This window comes from Anguilla anguilla, chromosome 13, assembly GCF_013347855.1.
Source record: "Anguilla anguilla isolate fAngAng1 chromosome 13, fAngAng1.pri, whole genome shotgun sequence".
Taxonomy (NCBI): domain Eukaryota; kingdom Metazoa; phylum Chordata; class Actinopteri; order Anguilliformes; family Anguillidae; genus Anguilla; species Anguilla anguilla.
The window spans coordinates 22,814,695-22,837,714 of NC_049213.1; the positions used below are offsets into that span (position 1 = coordinate 22,814,695).

General features: G+C 38.8%; 1 protein-coding gene across 1 annotated transcript; it reads left to right on the forward strand.

The window, feature by feature from the left end:
- The first annotated feature begins 1,884 nt into the window (after window positions 1–1,884).
- Window positions 1,885–21,010, forward strand: pxk (PX domain containing serine/threonine kinase). Its single transcript, XM_035389404.1, has 18 exons — window positions 1,885–2,243; window positions 5,032–5,082; window positions 5,588–5,635; window positions 5,901–6,087; window positions 6,269–6,346; window positions 7,781–7,854; window positions 8,712–8,786; window positions 10,840–10,944; window positions 11,383–11,484; window positions 12,190–12,351; window positions 12,669–12,786; window positions 13,653–13,731; window positions 13,850–13,898; window positions 14,327–14,404; window positions 14,600–14,686; window positions 15,009–15,072; window positions 15,996–16,055; window positions 18,222–21,010. The coding sequence occupies exons 1-18, from the start codon at window positions 2,142–2,144 to the stop codon at window positions 18,410–18,412; spliced, it is 1,710 nt and encodes a 569-aa protein (XP_035245295.1). The 5' UTR covers window positions 1,885–2,141; the 3' UTR covers window positions 18,413–21,010.
- Window positions 21,011–23,020: the final 2,010 nt, after the last annotated feature.

The window sequence follows — 23,020 nt, forward strand, 5'->3', positions numbered from 1 at the left end:
GACTCATCTTTTGGAGCATTTGTTTTTATATAAGTTTGCTAATTTTCATGGCGCCTATTCGACACTAGATGTCTCTGTCGGTACAGTATTTGGATGAACAGGTACCACTTAAATCCTCCATGATGTGACCTATTGAGGGATTGGAACACATTGGGTTGGATTCTGCAGCTCTTCGATAGGAAAACAGCTAGGTTGGGGCGGGTTAGTTACCCAACAGTCATCTAAAAGCAACGTCAAATTTATGTAGCAACGTGCAATACTTAATTAAAGAGTAGAACAATTTATGTAGTGAAACCTGTAATATAATGGTAGCCCCACTGACACGACAGTAACCAAAAGAAACTACAGTCGTCTACGGCCACAGGTGCGTTTATAAATAAAACAAATTGATGAATGAATAAGATTATTTTGAATTTGGTGACCACAAACGATTTGGTAGCACCAAATTACTTTAAGTTTCGTTTCGTAATTCTGGACCGCGCATTACCTGCAAATACGTTTGAAAGCTAAGTGACTGCTGTCTAATATGTGACGCAGGCTCGTCGAATCTGTGTGTAAAATCGCAATTCAATTGTCAGTTTATTTAAAATATTTATTGTTCCGCATCAGGTGGATGGAGGATAAAGATGCAAGCGAGAGAAAAATCAGCTAGTGTAGAGTAGTCCTAGACTCCGCAGACCACAAATAGAGACCAACTGCGGGCTGATTCTCAGACCGCACGGCCACATACATTCGGGCCACTGACGCTCTGAGACAGGAAACTGGAAATAAAGTTAGTTTATTTTTGTGTGTGCCGAATAGGCACGTATAGTTTGCACATTTCGAATAATTGATACATCAATCTATACTGCATTCGCATGTCTGGCATACAGCATTTTCAGTCATTTAGCCTACTGGAATTGAAATAGGCTACAAAGTCAACGTGACAGGTTTTAAAGCCTGTTTTGACGGTGGTTTGAGCAATGTTTTGTTCTTTGTACTCACTAACAGAATAGTTGTAACGTACAGAATGCTGTGCACAAATTCTTATCCATATCAAAATAGAGAAAATATTTCTCCAGCACTTTAGTCACTGCATTGGTTAGCAGTTAATCTTAGAACTGAACGTTTGAATTAATTGTATTGCGTTTAAAGCCCTTAATAACGTAGTTTCACCTTGTCACTGTGGCAGGGAAGCACTGCACTGCAACATTAGCTTCACATTCACGTCTACAAGAGGGCGAGTCCGGGCAGCTATTCCTTGCAAAATGCCAAGAATGACTAAACACCACATTTATCCTTAGTTGATGTGCCACACACAAGTGTAGTTGTCTGTCTCGTCACCTGAGGGACATTGAATGTCATTGAAGACATCTGTTAAATATCATGTGATGTGGGGTTCTCATTCGAGACATTTTCTTTCTCAGTCACTTCGCTCGTGTTTCAAAGGTTTTCAGTCTTTAATTCAGTCTGTTTCAACATGAGCATATTTTTGGACATAGAATATTTTGTCAAAATGTAAAATAAAAAAATAAAAATAAAAAAAAAATAAAAAAACAAAAATAAGTAATATTTTTCTCTTTATCTCTAACACAATGTCTTACCGTATTACCTTCTTATGTCATTTCCAGCCAAAAGAAACCTATTCGTCAAATAAAAATTCACTATAACTCAAAATGTGGCATGGGTATTAATAATTTTGGGCTTAACTGTATATCTGATTTATTGGACGATGTTCTTTTACTATAACTTATAGTATAAGTACATAACTTGGCGACAGTGGGTTAAGCTATCTGACATTGCAATCAAGCAATTTTAATAGAATGGGATCATAGAATGGGATACAGTACCTCATTTAACTTTTAGGCTGGTTACGTGTTTCCGCCCGTGGTCAAGGAAACGCGTAACACACACCTACCTCAAAACAGACTGACAGGCACTTGTTCTAGCAGGAGTGAGCTGTAGCTGGATAGCTAGCTACCACGACACAAGGGCAGCACAGGAAACTATACTAGCTCATCCGCCCGTTCACCCACTGACAAGTCAGATCACAAAGCTCATTCCGTCACTGGATGTTTCTGTAGTAATACAGGATATTTCACAACACCGGCGTTAGTCGGTAAGACTGTTGTTAATCATCGTTTCCCAACGTGAACGCCGGAATGGCGTTCATGGAGAAGCCGTCTGCGGGAAAGATCCTGCTGGACGACACCGTGGCGCTGACAGCTGTAATCGAAGCGAGTCAGAACCTTCACTCCCACACAGTAAGCAATCGAATCGGCAACCGGGCGTGAGTAGATCACGGGGATTCAGAGGTTGTGGTGGAGGGCCTCTGACTATAACGTTACTGTTAGTGCTTTCCATTTTACATGAACTCGGCTAACAACAGTAGCTTGGTAGTTCAGTGGGTATTTATATATTGCGAATAACCGTAGAAACCTCGTTGGTTAGCTTTCTTGCTGTGCTGTAGCTATGCCTGGTATCGTTAGGTTAATCTATTTGAATGTAACGTTATCGACAACACATGCGATATAGACTAAGTTAGATAGCTAGAAAACAGTTAGCTAGCGAGTTCCAATTCCATACATTGTGGCTGAATAGTTCAACAAGCCCCATCTCCATGAACGTAACAATCGAACGTTACTTTAGCTAGAAAATGTAATGTAGCTAGCTGTTAACGATCCGGCTAAAATACGCCAACTGCCCAGGCATAAATGTATTTCTAGTCTAGCTATGGTTAGTTCGTTAGCCAGTTTACTACTGGTTAGGCAGCTAGCTAGCTGCATTGATAAATTCATGCCATCGCAGCTAGCACTTGACTCGGCACTAGCTACCACTCGCTGGCTTCTACTAGATTATTTGGATGAATCCCGTCCTTCCCGTCCGAGTTGTTCCAATATATTTTGACATCGGTCAAAACGGCAATGACTAGATGCTTCTTGATTCTACAGTTTTTTAATGACCACCAGGGCTCCGATATTGCTGACCGAAACACCTAAAGTTCACGTTAAAAAGTTAGCTAATGATAGTAATCGATAGCTAGTCTAACAAGTTCAAGTATAATACTAATAGCTACGCTACCTGTCGACAGCCACAACTGTCAATAAAAATGGCCCTTTTGAAGTGCAGTGAGCTATCTTTTTGTCAGCGTATGTATTCATTTCTATCTAAGTCTGCGATATTGTAGTTGGTTGTATTTAGCTCACTTATGGACGCATTTAATATTAAGCTATGCCTGACTTGCTCCATCACTAAATCAATTTGGCATGATTTGAACTTCGGCAAGCAACGGCTTGATTCTGGAGGAACTCTATGATTCTAGTGCTCGATGTAGAGGGGGTTTTGAGAGTTTAGTGTCAAACAGTAAGCATGACAGGAAACTGGACGTGTTCCTTTGTGGTATTCACAGAACTGTATTTGAATTTATATTTGTGTCGGGTTTGGGGGGGTTCGTTCTTGGTGCTTTCCCTTGCTAGTCAATTGTTTACAGTTTGTTTGTGAGCGAGTTTGAATGTGTCCAGAGTAGCAAACAAAATAACATGTACTAGGCATATGTAAAATCTTAACAAATTGGCATTACGCTGGAGGTGGGAGTGAGGGGGTGGGGGCACTTTTGAAATTTACAGTACTTTAACAGAAACTTCCTGTGTAGTACGCGAGGAGGAACATGGTGTGACTGAAGAGAAAGGATGCACTGTTCATGGAATTTTCAAAGATGCTTTACCTCTATTCATGGATGTTTGTTGTTCGTTCTAGGTGTCAGCTAAACTGTCTGATATTTATATTGAGATTTCAGAATTTCTGTTTAGTTGTATTTAAGTACTAGGGAATAAAGTGAACTTGGTGCTACCCATTGAGTGTACAGTGAAATATATCACTGCTGCACTGCAACAATGTTGTTTGTAATACTTTTTTGTGACAAATTGATTGCACGGTTACTGCACTGCTACAAATGTATGCAATAACACCAATCTATATTGAAGTTTGGGAGCGTGCAGTTGTCAAAATAAACGTTTTTGCAGGAAAACCATCCTACACATGGCAAGTTTTTTTGGTAATTATTATAAACTGTTGATTTTTTTTTTGGACTTTATGGAACCTTGTTGGTAACAGCTAACTGACAGTTAACATTCAGCCATTATTTACACAGAGAATACCCCGCGGTGTATTGAGAAATGAAGCTGTGATTAAATCAACATTTTCTCGTGTTACTTGTTCGTTAATGCCAAGGTAAAATGTTGATTGGATACTGGTCTAAGTCTGTAAGAATATCTAACTGTTAGCCAATAGCAATGTAGTATAACAATACGCAGTAGCATATACACAAATGCATTATTTAGCTGTCTGTCCTGTATCTCATGTTATCCATAAAGAATTTCAGTTAGAAATATGTCTCATCTCTTGGGATTTTTTGCATTATGTATTTAAATAACTTCCTGGTCTGTGAATTATATTGCTCTTCCCCCAAAATTTACTTAATTACATTAATTATGTTTCCCATATGCCTATGTGCACTTGAATTTCCGTGCAAAATGTTGAACAACCACATTAGGTAAACTTTAAAAAATCGTTGTTACAAACATTGAACTAGACAGTCTTTGCCTTGCATTTTCATTGCTTTAACATGTAGCTTAAAGCAATATTAAAGCATATTAATTCAGTACTGTTGCTTAACAACTTGTCCAAGACTTTTCCTGTGTAAAAACTACGATACATAGTAGTGCCACAGGGTAAACGGATTCAAATTAAGATGGACCTTTGGACCTGTTGCAGGGCAGAAAGAATTAGAGGCTGCTGCTCCCCTTAATTACAGATCACAGGACTAGCAAGTCACTTGGTTGTTGAATTTTCACAGATTTTATGACCATACCAAGATAGTGATCTGCTCAGTCTGGTCACGTTGTCATCCCAGAAAATAACATGATACAAAACACGTTGGATGAGACAATGCAAATAGCACACAGTGAAAGGCAGATTGAAGTTAAGAGAAAAATGAAAACCACTAAATATAACTAAAGACATATATTTTAATCTCTACTTTTTTCCCAACAGGAATACATTATTCGAGTTCAGAGGGGTGTTTCTCCTGAGAACAGTTGGCAGGTAAATAAATGTGTTTTGTTGGGCAAATACAAACAGTTTAGGCTTAAATAAAAATAGGTCACAATGTTAGCCTTCCACTGGAGCTGGAAGGATAGACCAGCATATTCAGTGGCTCATGTGTTCTTGTCCATTTGGCCTTTGCACCTTTCTGGTTATGCAGTACAGTTATTATTGCTACTTGAGTTAGCATTAACTTGGCTGTGCACTACAGACGCACTGGTACGGATCAAATTACACGAATGACACATTACACATTGTCTATTGGTAGAGGTGAATAGTTGCTGAAGTCATTCAGTTTAAATGCTTTGCTCAAGGATACAACCTACCATGTGGGTACTGACCCTGCAAATTTCTAATTACTAGACTAGACCCTTAACACCTATTTGGGCACCTGTCACCTGATCATATTTGATGTCTCGGAATAGTTTTATCAATTTTAAAAATGATTTTCATGTTCTTTATCAATACGACAGTGCTTGACATGTATTATTTGCCATTATTTTAGGTCATAAGAAGATACAGTGACTTTGACATGCTGAACAATAGTTTACTGGTGAGTGTGCCGTTTTCAGTAAAATTTCTTTCTGTGATTTCATTAGCTTCTTTAAGATACATCATAGATTTAATTTATAACCACTCAATGCTGAAACCGGTCTGTTTGGGTAGCAAGTAGCCAGCAATTAGCCATTTAGCTGTATACACCAATGAAATGGTATGTAATGGCCCTCAAAGAATGTGGTTCCCAATCCCTGTGATAAACAAAGCTCTGAACCACATGGCAACATACCTTAAATCCTCAGCGTGTTCTGCCTCTGCAGATCTCTGGCCTCAATATGCCCCTTCCGCCCAAAAAGCTGATTGGAAACATGGACAGAGAGTTCATTGCAGAGAGGCAGAAGGGCCTGCAAACCTATCTGAACTTCATCACGACGCACCACATTCTCTCCAGCTCTGAGCTTGTCAAGAAGTTCCTGGATACCAATAACTACTCCTCTAACTACACAGGTGTGTGGACGAGCACAAACCAACAAGATCTGTGTGTGAGGGCAAAAACTTCAGGTTGTGATAATGGTTGGGTTTTACAGGATGAGGTGGAATTTGCCACATGTTCCTTTTTTGTGGTTTGTTACTTTGTTTGTGGTTCATACCTTGGATTCTCACAGTCCGCCTGTCTTCTCTTCTTTAGAAATTGCCCTGCAGCAAGTTTCCATGTTCTTCAGGTCTGACCCCAAGTGGGAAGTGGTGGAGCCACTGAAGGATATTGGTGTGTAAACTGAGCCTTAAACTGACGTGGTTTGTCCTGAAGCACAAGTTATCTAAACTTTTCTTCAAAAGAGATCTCTCACTATGGATCTCAGCTGTTTGAATAGGAAGACTATGAGTGAAAAAGGTCAGAACATAAGTTACCTAAAGGGTAATTTAACCATAGCCACATAATATTATGTATTGTCCCCTAACTTGTAATACACTTTCATATTGGAAAGTTCTTCATTTGTTGTAATAACTTGGAAATCAAGCTTATGTAAAAACCTTGCTTTAGGCAATTTAATGTTCAGTCTGAGCCCAAAAAGCTTGTTCTCTTTCTCTCTGACAATTGTTTCAAATTTCATCCAGAAATTACATTGCTGTTACTCTTTCTTCACATGATGTTGTAGATCATGTAAATGTGTCAATACAGAGTCCAAACATTTCACTAAGGTGAAACCAAATTTGGTCTGTATTGTACTGCGCTGAATTCTAATTTAACTGTCATGCATGAAACCAGTTCCTTGCTTTTAAATAGGCAAACTTATTTGACTGTAAAGTATTTAACAAAATATTCTGCTGCGGTTAACAAAGGAAGTGAAAGGCAAGTTCATGCTGTGCCCAATAAAGAGGTTAAACTAAGGTGGCTTCATCTAAAACACTAGGAGAGAGTCTATAGCAGCTGGTTTTCACCAGGCAGCACCTGGCAGCGTGTGGTTAAAAAAAAAAAAAAGAAAGAAAGAAATAATCTCCTTCCCACTCGACTGCTCTCTTGGGCGGGGGGTTTCAGTTAATTTCCAGTGCCATTTATTTTAGCATAATGAAAACTAGTGTCAGTGATGCTTAAAAGAACCATATTTACTTGAGTACTTCAATGATGAAAATGCTATTAACTTACAACTAATAAGTGGACCATGAAGTGGCTCCATCAAATAAAATATTTGCATACACAGTATGCTTACTGCTAACGAAAACATGGCAATGAGCCTTGTTGTGTTACATTAGCAATCAGCGATTAAAAAAAAATAAAATAAAGAGAGACGCAATCCTTTTTTTCCACTCAACTTTCCAAAAAATAGAAACTGAAATTGTGGCTATATGCTTAGGATTAATGATCATGCTTACTTTTTTGGCTGAGATTAAGCTGATGTGTCTGTTGTCTTCTGGTAAAACGAAACTTACTTGCGTCTGTTTTTACCGTACTACATAGAATAAAGGGGCAGAACATGTTTAAAATTAAATACTTAATTGTTTAAAAAGAGTGATTGCATAAACTGTCAGTATATGGCTTTATACAGCCCACCTACTATCACAGTGTTTGATTGTCTGTTTATAGCATGAAGTCAAATTTTATGGACATTTCTGGTGGAGTGCACTTTTACAGTGGCGAATATAGTGCTTCAAAAATAGTTTTTGCATTGAAGGCTGCTCACTGTTATTTTTCATATTACAGGGTGGAGATTACGAAAGAAATACTTTCTAATCAAAAACAAAGATCAGCCCAAGGAGCGCCAAGTCTTAAGCTGGGTAGGTTGTGGTGCATATTTGCCTTAATGTTTAGTTGATGCCTATAATCTGGAACTGCGGTCATCTTTTAAGGAATTTTAGACTCTTGCTTTTGTACCTGCTACCGTAAAAACACAGTAAAGATGCACCGGTGTATGGATCATACCTCTGTTTTAATTATTTGTGTGAAAAATATACATAAAAAACTGCACCTTATACAATATTATTTATGGTATATTTAGCATTAGACTTACTCGTGTCCTTGTGTAATTCATTAGAAAAGCACAAGGTCGCAGTTTCACTTTAAAGGCAAATTTTCCTTCTAGTCAAAATAAAAATGTATTGGTTTTTTGCCTTCAGTTTTGTGGTACACAGCAAACTCACTTTGATTTAGATTTTCTAGATAAAGACTTAATTCACCTCTTCAAGTCAAACACGCCCCCCCCAGCCCTTCTTCTGCCGAAGATTTCACTGCTGGGGCTGTGTTTAATTTACATTTCTATTTTGTTGTTACATTGTTATTTCATTTTTAAAATTACGTTCTTGTTATTTTGCTAAGTTGTACATCTTGCTATTGTATAATCCTCTTGTATTTTCTCTAATAGGCTGAACTAGTTTAGTCTATCGTAGGTTGTCATATGTGTGGTCACATGAGCGTTCACCTCCCACCTCTAGGGTTACTGTAGCTCTTAACTCCGATTTATGCTCTTGTATTCTTGTTGTAAATCGCTCTGAATGAGAGAATGTGCCAAATGCCTGTAATGTAATGTATTGTTATAATATGGTGTTTTGACTAAGGAGTGGGAGGGAATGCTGCAGAGTTGTGGCGTTTTTATTGTTTCCATTCTGTGTTGATCAGTGTTTCTTTTGCTGTGCAGGTTGACCTGGGTCCTGATAAGTTCCTGTCAGACAAAGACCTACAGTCTGCGATGAAGCTCCTCCCCACAGTATCAGTAAGTGTGCGTGACTCCTGGATTATAGGGTTGCGTTTGCGAACTCATTGTGACACTCTTTCAGAGGATCGGAGAAAGCAATCACAATTCTAAGGAGCACGGAATTATTTGCCAATTATTTGTCGGTTTTCATGTGCAATGCCGTTGTTTAATAGAGGAGACCTACAGGAAGCTGACTGGGTTGTTGAATGATTTTGCACGCTATGCATAGGTTAGGTGTTAGTGAGCAGCAATTGTGCAGGTTTTTCAAAAAAGCTCTGGAAATCTGTGCCCGGTTGCATAAAACACCTTAAGTGAAATTTCCCCTTAAGTTTTCCCTTAAATGTCCCTTAAATTTAAGGGTGTGGCCCTTGAGATGCAGGATCATAAGAGACCACTGAGCATACACAGAAGAGGGGAAATGATAGTGATAACGTGGTAACTTGGTGGGAATGCAAGAAAATCGTATTCTTTTTTCAAACTCGCTCTTGATATACTGTGGCCATTCTTTCAAGAAACAATATGCTCAAATATGTGAGTATAGCATGTACACGTTGGGAAGCTAATTTAGTGGCTCAGTGAAAGAAACCTTAATTAAAATAACTGAACGGTTTACTCTAACATATAGGCTATTTGACATTGAAAATGGCTTAAAAATTAAATTATTAGATGTTGCTTTTCATATTTTCAGTTAGCTACTAAAAAAATATTTATGAAGGACACAATAGAGCAGTGAAGAGGAGCTATGATCAGTAATATAGATGAGTAAGTGCCGATTGTCTTTCTCTGTGAAAATCAGAATTTGTAGAAATGTTCTGTGGCATACGTTGCAGCTTAACTCACCGTATACTTACTATATATTTTAATTTGGCACACAGCCTTAATCAAAGCAATGTACAGCGCCAATTAAGGCACGATACAGAAACATTCAGTATAAAAATGGCTTTGGAGTGTAAACTGCCATTGAAGGAAGGAATCCAGGTATCCAGCCCCACTGGATCACTGCAAGCAGATGTGCCCGTGATGTAAAGCAGGAGGCAAATTGCTGAATGGAATCTTAGAACTACTCTTCCCCCTTCCCTCTCCCAACTTGCCCCTTCCCCCATCCCACCTATGTTGCTATGCTTCAACAGAGAGTAGAAATTGTGATTTTTCCTCTGTGGGAGCATATGTGGTCTTGTAATTGTTACTGCCAAAAATCCAAATTGGGGGGAGGACATAATGAATTTAGCATTTTTCTGATGGTGTTTAACATTGTGTCTCGGGTTCACTTCTAAAGTTCCAAAGCGGTCTCTCATCTGTTTTTTCCCACGATACCCCCTCCCCTTCACTAGATCAGCTGATCTGATGCATTCCACGCTCAGATAGACCACAGATGCTAACTCACATCTAACATGAGTGAAGGCAGAAGAGGGCCTTTTTACATTAGCCTGCACAGCTTTTGTATTTCCATGTGTTAGTGTTTTAAACATGCTAATTGATATATTACCCCTGAGGCGTTCAAGATCATTTAGTTAATAAACTACTGGTCTAATATAAACTATGCAGGCACATCGACTATAGATATTAGATGTCAGAATCTTTTGGATTTAACTGCCGTGCCCATGCCACAACTGCGCTGTATCCCATGATGCTCAGGCTAAAAGATCTCAGCATGAACAGCATGGAAAAAAAGAAAGAGGAAAAACCTCATGACTCGATTACCACTGAGATACGAAATGCAAGAACAAGCTTGGCACACAAAGAGATAATTCATCTTCAGCTTCGGCCTTTTCCCTCTTCTGTCAGCAGGTTGTTTTTTTCTGGCTTAAATCCGGAGTTTTAAAGGCAGTAAATTAATTAAACTCAGGATGCTTTCTGAGAAAGGTCCCTGCTTAAGTGAGAGAGTGGTGCTTCTACTTGTGTAATGATGTTCTCTTATGCTACAGTATGTTTAGTCATGAATCTGAAGCAGGAATGCTGATTTATACATTCATCTCTTTTATACAGCTCTGTTGAGGTCTTGTGTCAGTCCATCAGTCCTGAATTTGTTCAGTGAACCAAGTGAACTTATTCATCTGTTCTTTTTCTCTAGAACTCTTACATTTTCCCAGTCACCTTTGCCACTACCAGCGAGTCGTCTGCACTAGTGATCCGAACATACAATGAAAAAGGGACTCTTAGAGATCACATATGCAAGGTAATGACTGGCACATGTATAAGGTACAACACCGTTCACGTACTGTATGTGGGATTGTTACAGTATCACATCTCTGCTGTACATTTGTTTTGCCAGTGTCGTTTTTTCCTTGGAAAAACATGTTTTGGCTTTGGGTTGTAATTAAATCTCCTGAATTGCCTTCCCCACCAGGGCTTATTCAAAGCAGAAGCCCTACTCCTGCCCACTGTGTACACGGTCACTTACATAATCAAATCTGCACATTGTGCCTCTGGATTAGAGTGAAGCAAACAAACAAGCTTCGAAAATAAAATCCTTTTACAGTTTCTCACAAAACAATTATGGGACATCGCCTTATTTTCACTGTACAATTGTACCCAGATGTAGACTGCAGATACAGGGGTGTATGAAGTTTTGGAATTTCTGAATGAAATGTGGTCTCCTTGCCTTGTGTTGAAGGTGAAACCAAAAGAACCTTTCTTGAAAAAGTATTGCAACCCCAAGAAGATCCAAGGCCTGGAGCTCCAGCAGATCAGAACTTACGGGAGGCAGATCTTGGAGGTACCACAGAGGGCACATGTCCTTCTCTACCCCTGCGTTTCACTTCAGTCTGACTCAGTTATGGCACTCTCTTACACAAAGTAGTGGGTTTCATCTATGCGTGAAATCTTACCCACTTGTTCTGCAGTTACTAGATCTGTGTTGGCTGATTTAGTACACAGGGCTCCTAAGATTTTTGCTGCATGGGTGCCCCCTAGCTGCAGACCAGTAATGGGCCGGTTGTCAGTTGTCCCTGGCGAGAGATTGCTCTCCGATAGACACTGCCTTATCTGAAGAACAGTGTGTTGCTTGTTGTGTTGAAAGTAGGGATGTGACTATTGTCTTGACTAATCGTTTTGGGTTTTTTACCGTTTGATGTAGGATAATAAAGACATGCTACTACTTGAATTAGTGCGGATCACAAGATTAAAAGGTTTTTAAAGTAAAAAATAAACATTGCTATATTTTTTCCAAAATAATTGTATGCTGCTTTACTCACAGGTTAGCACATAATCCAATGTTTAATGTAGTGGCACGTAAGACTTAGTTCATCACGTTGAGGTCTCACTACAAAGTTGGGTGTTTGTTTGCTGTGATCTTGGCTGCTTCTTCTGTATGTTTTGCTATTTCCTATAATGCATCTTTGTTACAATATGTGAGAATCACGACAGAAATGAATTTGAATTGAATTAAATTGTTATTTCCCCCCTCTTCCCCCTTGATCAGATCCTAAAATTTCTGCATGATAAAGGATTCCCGTACGGACACCTCCACGCGTCCAACGTCGTGCTGGAGGATGACACGTGCAGACTGCTGGACATAGAAAACTCTCTGCTTGGGCTGCCGTCCTACTACAGACCCTATGTAGCACAGTTCAGGAAAATCAATGTAAGTAACTGTAAGCTCTGTAGGTGCGGTGAAATACGAGGACACAATCTCATCACTGTTAAAATAGTTGTTTGCGATTGTTGAAGGTAATTTGGAAAAAGTGCAAGTTGTATAATCTCTATAGTTGCTCACACAGGGAAAGATTAACTTATCATGTATATGTACACACACGCGCATAGTATATCACAAAAGAGATTTACATTACCATGTTTATCAGTGACTACTGTAATTGTTTGCTGTGATGTTTTTTTTTTTAACCAAAATGATGGGACCTCTCCTGTGAAGCATGTTCATTTTTGAGATTTTCATCATTCCAGACCACAGAGAGCATCGATGTGTATTCCTTCGGACACCTGCTGTATGAAATGGCGTATGGGAGACCTCCGGATTCGGTGCCAGTTGATCAGTACCCTCCTGCTCCGTCCCCATCTGTGGGTCAGTGCTGAACCGTTCAGTTTGAGTACTGACTGTATACATGAAATCAATCACGTCATTCTCAGTAGTATACATACATACATCTCTGTCACTCACAAATTGCACAGTCACACAACGGTGCGTTTGATTTTATTATTGGAAGAGTCAGAATTCTGGCAGTGTACTGTCAACTGGTAGCCAAATGATTATGGTTTTGGTTCTGCAAAATGTGGTCCATTCATTTAATCAGAAGTCAGAAATTTATATTTCTATGTTGTGATATATATACATACCAACAGGCATGCTGCCTTTTACCCTTCTCATGTTAACTGACTGAAGCTAAGCAGGTGTGGGTGTGGGTGTGGGATGGGAGACCTCCTGGGTGAACCAAGTTAGAACTGGAAAACGTGTGGGTGAGCCAGTAGAGGGCACTCTTCCCTCTTGACCAAATAGAAATCCAGTGCACCAGTGTGGAGATGGGGAACCGGTAATGTAGAAGGTGCCGCCCATCATATGCGATGTTTAACTGAGCCCCAGGCTCACTGTGGTCATTAAAGATCTAATGGCACTTTTTGAATGAGTAGAGGTGTTCACCTCAGTCCCCTGACAAAAGATCCACAAAAACTGGCTCTCTGCATCCAGGCACTAATCACGCCTACATCTGTTTGGCTGCACAATCCCTTGCGTCCCCTTACTGATTCCCCAGGCTGTAATAGAAAAAGAATATTGAGCTTTAAGTTGACAATACCTGGTTAAAAAGGGTAATATAAAAATATACATGTACATAAAAATGGTTGGGTCCCACACAGCCAAAGGGGTGTTGTGGATCACCATGAGTTAGTGACTCTTTTTTTTTTTAACACCTCCTTGTTCTGCTTGGATCTCAGTGATGGTGCTGCAGTCTATCCTGTCCACTGAGGCTTGTAAAGGTGGGATGCCCACCGTTGCCCAACTCTTGCAGACACCGTGAGTATCAATGACAATGTCTTACAGCTTAATATCTAACGCTTACACTGCACATTGTGTGCCTGTGGACCAACCTGTGTTGTGCTTGCCTCAACCTTTTCCCTCTCTTTCTTTTTAGACTGTTTAGCGATGTGATGTTGTGTAACTCAGAGAAGCTACAGTTTAAGGTAAGGCAGAATTTAATTTATTTGTGTTTTAATTAAAATTAATTTTAAACTATGACATTACAAAGCTAAGTATTTTTGCTTAAAATGTGAACTATAGCTGATGAACATCTGGCACAGGTTTACTTTTACTTGCCTTTGTGTTGTGAACATGTCCTGGCTGTGCAGTGAATGAAGAGGAAAACTGTCCAATAAAATTGCATTATATAGAATAATGTACAAGAGAAAGGTGCCTGTTGGTACAAATCGTTTAGCTTTTTTTTACTGAACTGAAAGCTAAGATGCCTAATGCCATAATGGGCTCATACCTATTAATATAAACATATCAGCTGGCAGCTCTCGTTATTTTGAAGGTAAAGGCAGTTGCATCTACAGTTGTATTGTTTGCACAGAGCTTCACACATTCTTGCATTCTTCTGGTTGTAATGCAGATCACCACCAAATTAAAGGATGCCCTGAAAACTGCCAAAGAGTGCTTGGAGAAACGGCTGCAAGAGGAGCAGAAAATGGTTGGTACCCCAAAAATTTTCTGCAAACCTTTTGCCTCGTACCCCTATTAGTCTTACATGATCTAATAAGAATGTTCATCTTTGTATGTTGTGGCCAAATGATGCAACTTTTTCAGTGACCTGTCTCTGGGCTCTAATTGCAAGCCATATTGTTTTGTTGTGAGGACTAATGATGCTGTCCTCGCCCCCTCACAGATCCACCAGCACAGGCGACTGACTCGAGCTCAGTCTCACCATGGCTCAGAAGAGGAAAAAAAGAGGAGGAAGATCCTGGCCAGAAAGGTATAAATACTCCAACAACCATTTTCAGTAAACATACATTGTCTCAGGCGACAGTCAAACACAGCTCATTTATAAACAGTGTGTGTGTGTGTGCGTGTGCGTGCACGTGTATGTCCTTGCAATAAATAAACCAGGATCAACTGTGCATTCCCTGGATATATACATATACAGTGAGCTCCATAATGTTTGGGACAAAAAAATTTGTTCTTCACATGCACGCACTCTTGGGTTTAGTAGCTTTTGTTTTCTGCAGCTCTATTGCATAGAGCCAGAATATATTGATGACATCTTTTTTGACCATGGAACTTTTCTTGTGTCTTAGAAAAACAGGCAGTCAGCTTACGAAAATGAAGAAGACCTTTCTGCAAAATATAACAACAATTCTGGTATGTCATATCCTGTGGGTCTGGGGAGAGGGTGGAGGAGAGCACAAATTTGCGTTTGGCCTTCCTGTATTGAGCGTGAAGGTTGTGATGAACATCATAGCGTGAGCATGACTGGCCATTCCAAAAGTGGGAGAAAATGGAGGACGTTCCACGACTGTATAGCAAGGAAGGATTAAAAATGAAGGCCAGAATGTGAAGGAACAGAAGAACCTGTATACCTGTGTATGATGGCAGCATTAAGGTTAGGGTGTGGGTTGGGGGTGAACATCCTCCTCACTGAAGTAAAGGTGGCAGGAATGGTGTGGAAACAAAGTCTTTATCACGTCATGTGAAAGGGGCATAAGGGTACAAGAGATCCATCATAAATGAAGGTGATGTGAGTTTCCCTTGGAACTCCCAGATTTTTTTTTGTGTGTGTGTTGTGGGCAGTCACCTTCTTTCTTGCATTTAAAGTGTTCACTTAGCAATGAGGTGACGCTTATTTACTGTTTTCAAATGCATAGACAGGAAAATGGTACGGTTTCCTTTTAAATTAAAGCATGTGATGTCTAAACACGAGAGCTACAGGTTTGACATGGCGTGTCTATTCTGTAATGGAAGTTAATTTTTGATTGGCACAGTAAATGGTTGCATGAGTGATCGGTTAAACTCGAAATGCAATGTGACTTACACAAGAAAACCTGGTCTCCATATGACCAGTAACAAATCCTCCCATTATTGCTTTTGGGATAAAAGAAAACTTAGTAGAACATATAATCTTAACTGAACTAAGTTTGTGGCATTTGTTTTTGTTTCTTTATGTATAACTGTTAAAATTATGATTTTGATTGAACAAGGTCTACGAAGGAAAAGGGACTAATAAGGTCTGAGTGGAAAAGGTTCTTGTTGTGGTGTGTTCTAAAGAGCCCTGTTCCCCTCTGCAGGTTCAGGAGCCAGCTCCCCCCCAACGTCCCCCTCCTCCCCCACCCCTCCTCCCACCACAGGTAGGTCCCAGCAGGATGCTGGCTCCTTTACACTGCATTCTTCTGTCATGTTACTGTAGCACTGCTTGGTGATGTTCTCCTCAGATGTAAGTGAAGTGTCAGTGTGAGGTCCAGCTGCCTCACTCTCCTCATACCTGTTTGTTTTGGTATGTTTTGTGTTTGTCGCTCATTCAAATCAAACCACATTATGATCTTTAGTGGTTTAGAATTATGATTAGGATCAAAGCCTTTCAGAGATAGTACATCAGTGCTGGGCCTGGCTAGTGATCTTTTTTTAACTGTAAAAGTTTAAAATGTTGTTTAGATTGATTAATTAATTATGATTAGTCTGGGCTGGGGTCATTGATTTATACTTTGTTCCCTCTCAGACATCTTTATCTCCACCTAACAAATCACGCATTGATCATTTTCACTTGTAGAAACTGTTCTGATTCTGTCAAAACAAAAATGAGAATTAACATTGATGTGCCTCTCTTTTCCTCCTATGCTGTCTTCAAAGTAGAGCATGCACCATTTTGAACGTGTGTGGGGTAAAGTAAACCAATACAGATTCTTTCCAGTGTTAAAGCTGCAGAATACCCTCTTTCAACAGCAGTCTCTTCTTTGCCTCAGTGCTTCTGCCGTACCGCAATGGGCTCATGTTTGTGAGAAAGGCACAGCTGGTACCTTTCTGAAAAACGATTTTGAAAAGAGATGAAAGCAAATGGAATAATGTCTGGAAGTATTGAGTCGTTAAGACCATAGAGACTAGTCCATGAAGACAAAAACCGTAAGACAACTTTATGTTAGAGCTGATTGTCCAGTGCAGTAACATTAATCTGCCAGACAACACCAAAGAAAGCGTTAGACCCGCAAGCCAATCTCAGTTTTTCAACTTTAAAAGTATATATATATATATAAAAATTTTTTACAGGAATCATTTAAAAATATGAATGTGCAATTTTTGCATGCAAATACCACACATAAGCAAAGGATTCACAGATTTCAGTGTCCTGGACCTTTAAAAAAATAAATGAATAAAATAATCCATCAATGGCCAAAACATGGTTGTTGTGGATGTTGCTTCACAAGGTGTCAGCTGTCAAAAAATACTTTTCAAAAACAAAAGCATTTTTGTAAAGTACCTGGTGACATATTTTTGTGATTTATGTGGATACCTGATGTTACAGATACAGACAATGTCTGTATTTAATAAAATGAGGAACAGGAGAAGATGTAAGTGTAATTATTTCCTTATGCTGGAAAATGATACAGTAAGTATCATTTGTCTAAAGTGTTTACTTTAGACAAATGAATTCTCTTGAGCAATAAGGACAAAGAGGTAGGAAAGCCTTTAATGCAATGTTGTAACTGAATTTTTACCTCTCTATTGATGTTCACTCATCATTTGATCTTAATGTACAAACCAGTTGATCGTTTAATAGATACTGTTTGTTAATCTGTGTCAATTCTTCAAAGGAAGGGTGATTTCAGTTTTGCTTCATCTCTTATCAATAAAAAGTACCAGTTTTTCAGAACATGCTTTGAAAAGGATTACTGCACCTTTAAACACTCACAATCTGCAAAGTGGTCCACTCAGACATTTTACCATGGCAATAGAACTTTCATATTATAACTGGCAGATTTTACTCTGTCACTGAATGGATTCCCTCTGAATTAGAAAACCTCATGCGTAGCTCTCACATTGTGTGTTTTGGAGTGGTGCTCACATTATTGTGGATTGTGATCCATTAATGTTTTTGTACTGGGTGGTTTGCAAACATCGAAAACCTAAACCAAGAACATTGTCTCAGATTTCACAGATAAACTATCTGAGGTATATGCTCACACCATGTGACTTTTAATTATTGAACTGTATAATTAGATAATCCAGGAAAAAGACATGGTTTCATCTAACATTTAACATAAAAATGAATTTGTTTGCAAACCTCGCAGATTTGTTAAGTGTCTGTCTCATGTCAGTGCATTTAAATGATTGATAATATGTGACAAACCTGGCTTATTGCTCCACTTGCTGAATGTGGTCACTTTTCGTATGTGTGTCTTCATCACACTTTGAACTTTGATGTTTTATCTGTCATCCCCATTGGCAATATGAAATAAGTGCACTGTTACAATTTGAATGTTTTTTTCTTAACACTAAAGGCTTTACTCTGGTTAAAACAGGGAACCCGCCGCCGCCGCCTCCGCCCCCTCCCCCTCCACCACCACCGTGTGAGCCGGCCCAGACCCCGTCACCCCCCTTGCCCTCTGTGAATGGCGTGGGCCGAGGCGCTTTGCTCAGTTCAATCCAATCCTTCAGCAAAGGGAAGCTTAAGAAGGCAGAGACCAACGACCGCAGCATCCTCCACTTGTGAGGGACACGTTACATTGAATTACATTACATGACATTAAGCAGATGCCCTCATCCAGAGCGACTTACACGGCTTGCATTTCACACACAGTCCATTTAAACAACTGGATATTTACTGAAAAAATTTTGCTTAAGTACCTTGCTCAAGGCTACAACTAGCACTACCCCAGCTGGGAATCAAACCTTCAGCCTGAGTTGCAAGTCCCAAACCTTTTACTTGAATTACAAGTTCTGTTTCCTAACCATTGTACTATATTGCTGCCCTGCACATTTATACACTGCTCCTGGGGTAGGGTTTACGCAGTGATGGCTTTTTCTCCCTTTTATTTTAATGCCTTATTTTTGTTATTTGTGTTTTTTAGTGCAGTCCCTTTGGTTTTGGTTTGCTGAAGAGTGCTGCTTTGGTTGTTTCCCCTCTGACTAATCATGCATTGTTCTCACTGGCTACATTTAAGTGCACCAGGCCTGTGTCATCTTGGTTCAGAGCTGCTCATTTATTAGCATTTTCTACTTTGTTAGGACATCTATTTCTTACTACATCAGAGGTCAGCTTCTTACAGTGCTCCAGAAAGACCAGTTATTAATACAGTGCCACAGAGAAATGCTCGCAGGTTTACATTTTGTGTTGTAGTTGAGGGTGTTGTTCTTTCCTTTACGAGTGCATGCTATTTGCAATAATGGAAGCCTTGTTTAGAATTCCCATGAAGCTGGTAGCCTACAAACGACATGTAAATTGTATTGTGGTGACTTATTCATTTTGAATCTTATTTGTTTGAGGAAACCAAGGGGGATGTTCGATAGTTAGTCACAGCAATACAGTGAAGGAGGTTTCCTGGCTGTGTATGACTACGTTTAGCTCCACAGTACATTGTTAGCCCAGTGCCCAGTCCTAACAGTTCCAGCCCCAACATGCTGGCTGCTTTTTCAATGAGAGCCTCCACACCAAGCTCCTCATTGTCACACAGTTTGGGGATGTGCCAGTATTCATGAAAACAAAGACTTTGGAATCCCCGTTTGCTGCACACTTGAGTTATGAGTGGCCCGTGTGTGCCACGGTCCACAGTGAACAAAAAGAATAACCCCAAATTCCTGATTCCACAATATCAGAGTACACACAGGAACATCTGAACAGCCTGGTTTTGGCAGTGAGATGAGGGAGACTGGAACGAGTGCAGGCCAGCCTGGCTCGAGTCCTCAAAATAGCCCGTCAGGATAAGGTTAGAGGTGTGCTAATGTACAATACATGGGACAAACCTGGCGTTGTTGATTAATAGCCAGCCAGGCCACTGTAAACCCATCATTACATGTTCCCACCTGAGCTCATCAGGTATTTCATGGAAGTATTTAATGAGTGTCTCAGATTTTGAGGTAGAGGAGATTCTGACCGTAGCATCGCACATTGGTTTTCATACATTTGATTTCTGTGTAGTCCAACGAGCAAACATTTTGACATTTATACTAGTAACTATGCTTAAAATGGCCATCTAGGTCTGCATTATCGAGCAGTAAGCAGTAATTCATCTTTAATGAAGTATTTTACCCAAAATACCCACACATACTGCTTGTGTGTGCAGTTTTTTGTACTGAACAATCGAGCACAAAGTCATTGGCACTTACAAAGACTAGTAATGATTGCTTGCTACATATACTGTAACTAAATACTCTCCTTATTTTTATCCCTCTGTATCTATTATTGCCTGTTGAATATGCTGGCCTTTAAAAGTGTAATTTATTTTCAAATAGAAAAAGTAATAATGCATTTTGATTCTTTGGAGAATCTATTTGCTGCAGTGCCACATCTACCTTAGTGCCTAAGATATTTTTTCTAAAGCATCTTTAATGTAATTGTTGGCTGTAAAGATCCTATTTAGACCATTCGGTAAAATGCAGTTAAGAAACAAAGAAAATTCTGTGTAATTACTGTGCAGAGCAAAAAAGGGCAAGTATGCATTTCTCTCTAGCACCATCTTGCCATTAGAGAGAGGAGGACCAGCCCTAAAACTAATATACGGTGTCAGGTCATAACACAGAGAACCTGTGTGCAGACAGGCTTTTTATGAATATGGACTCTGCATAAAATCGGTGAAAAGTAACTAGATGCTGATTTCCTTCATTAGTTTTTTTTCCCATGACCACACCGCGGAAAATGCTGAAAACAAACATTATGGCCCCCATACAGGATTTAAAAAGGTCTAGATAATTGTATATTGGTTTTCTGAAATGTGCCATCATCTTATATTGTTTAATGATCCCGGTGGGTACCAGATGGATCTTCTTATCTGGTTTTTGATTATGTTATACTGGGGGGGAAATGCAGGTTATGTGTGCTTTTGTGGTTTCAAAAATCATTTTGCAATCATTTTTTTAAATCAGGGCATTTGCACAGTTCAGCTTTGGAAGCTTAGTTTATCTCTGCCTTCTGTGATCACTTTGTTTTGATGAGCAAGTTGTTTGAAACCTAGTGTGATTTGAGTAAAGGGTTACGATTGCTCTTTGAACCAAATATCTCATAGTTTCAGAAGCTCATCTATGTTGCTTAAATACTCTAAATCTCACTCTCACACAGCAGTGTCTAAGTAGAGTACATCAGTCAGTGCTTTAATGCAGTTATCAAAAAACTGGCAGCAGACTAGACAAAACTGATTTGATTTCTGACTTGACTGTTGAGTTCCAAAGCATACGTATTGATATGTTCTCTTTGAACTCAACATTTAAGACATGTTTTTCTTTATGGAATTTTAAATTATACTAGGATTTGTTTTCAGCCACTTTCTATTTATTGAAAGTTAATATTTTTTTTGTGGTCTTGAAGTATGTTTATATGACATATTACCAAGTGACTGCAGTAGCACTGTTGGGTTTACATAAACGGTTTCCATTTTTTAATAGAAGAAAAATAATTATAAGTGTTTTCTTGTTTTTGGCTTATCCTGTAACCCACTATTTCAGTTACTTCTTGCTCTTTTACTAGCTACTGGCTAGCTTGTATGTGTCTTGGGCTCCATGTGGTGAAAAATTAAGATAAAGAAACCAGTCTTCATTTCATTTCTATTTATTGTAAAAGACGCATTCTCTTCTGTCATTAAACGCTGTATTTTTAGAGTGACGGTTGAACTTCCAAAATGAACATATGCTGTGCTGTCTTAATGATTAGTTTCCACCTGCACATGTTGTTGTACATAATGTTTAGTTGTGGTGTAATATGCAGTTTATTAACCTGGATTTTTATTTCTGCATATCACTGCCACTCATCTAATGTTTGCACTGTTGAATTTTGACAGAAAATTGTGAAATAACAAAATTGTTTGCTGACTGCTGCAAACATTTATTACCCATTAACTGGCATGTATAGAAAGGTCTTTTACATTTTTAAAGGTAAATCTCTGCACTTTAGCATGAACATTTCAGACCTTTTCTGATCCAAAACAATTATATTTTGCTGTTCGCGCTATATATATATATATATATATATATATATATATATATATATATATATATATATATATATATATATACACATTTGTGCTACTTTTACAATTCTTTTAAGAGTATAAATTGTTTTTGTTGGTGATGAAGAAAGGGTTGATTTACCAAGATATTTTCATAGCTTGCATCTCATTTTAACCTTTATCCAACTGAATAAATGATGTTTAAATGTTACCAATACTAAATACAATTTCTGTAATATTTTCATGTGATGTGTTCCTTCCTTTTATGTTGTGGCTGAATTAGTTTTAACTGCCATTAGAAAAACAGAACCATGAGAATCTTATTATTACAGAGGTTGTTGTTGTATGTATATATGTAAAAACATCCATGTAACTTGCAACAAAATCTGTGATTATTTTATTAAAATAATGATAAATATTCTGTGTAATAATTTTTTTATTAATTTGTATTATTTTCATCAATTTTACACCTGGTTTGGCTCATGTCAGGTTTAAGGTGTTTGTCATATACATAAAATGGCTGTTTTCATTTTTACACTGCTGGCATTTTTAAAAATTGGCTACTTTGAGAGAATAAACACACACACTCCAAGAATAAATCATTCAAATCATAACAAATAATAATAGAATAAATCAAACAAATCATTGTCAACATCCTGGTCATTAAATGGCACTGGTTGCTGGAGGGCACTTCCTCTCAAGGGGAATTTACTTGGACATTTAGTTTGGGTTAAGTCAGACACAGGTAAATGGGACCATAAAAAAACAAAGTGCACTGCCTGCATTGTTTAAATAAATAAAAAAACTTTTCATATGATAGTGTGGCGAATTCACAGTATTGCATGTAAAGCATCCTTTAATAGCAACCTTTGTTAACATTGTTGTTTACCTGCCAGTTAAACCAATGCCCTTCCTCGTCAATTTGAGATTTCCTGCTCTGAAGAGACTAACTTTCTTCAGGGGTTAAGGGCTAACCAGAGACTGTAAAAAATAGGCTAACCCTTACTGGAGAACACTTAGCTTCAGACTGTCTCAGCTGCATACACACACCCCACCACAGTAGCCTATATGCAAAGGAACGCTCTGTAATATACACACATCTATGGTGATGAAAGGTTTCCTGAATTCTTCCAGTTCCTCGGTCAGCAATGACTCTAGTCGTG

Bases quoted from the DNA above. Each gene is read 5' to 3' on its own strand.
- pxk (XM_035389404.1), top strand. From the start codon at position 2,142: ATGGCGTTCATGGAGAAGCCGTCTGCGGGAAAGATCCTGCTGGACGAC. The intron at 13,732-13,849 runs GTGAGTATCAAT...CTTTCTTTTTAG, and splicing joins GCCCAACTCTTGCAGACACC to ACTGTTTAGCGATGTGATGT. The intron at 14,405-14,599 runs GTTGGTACCCCA...GCCCCCTCACAG, and splicing joins TGCAAGAGGAGCAGAAAATG to ATCCACCAGCACAGGCGACT.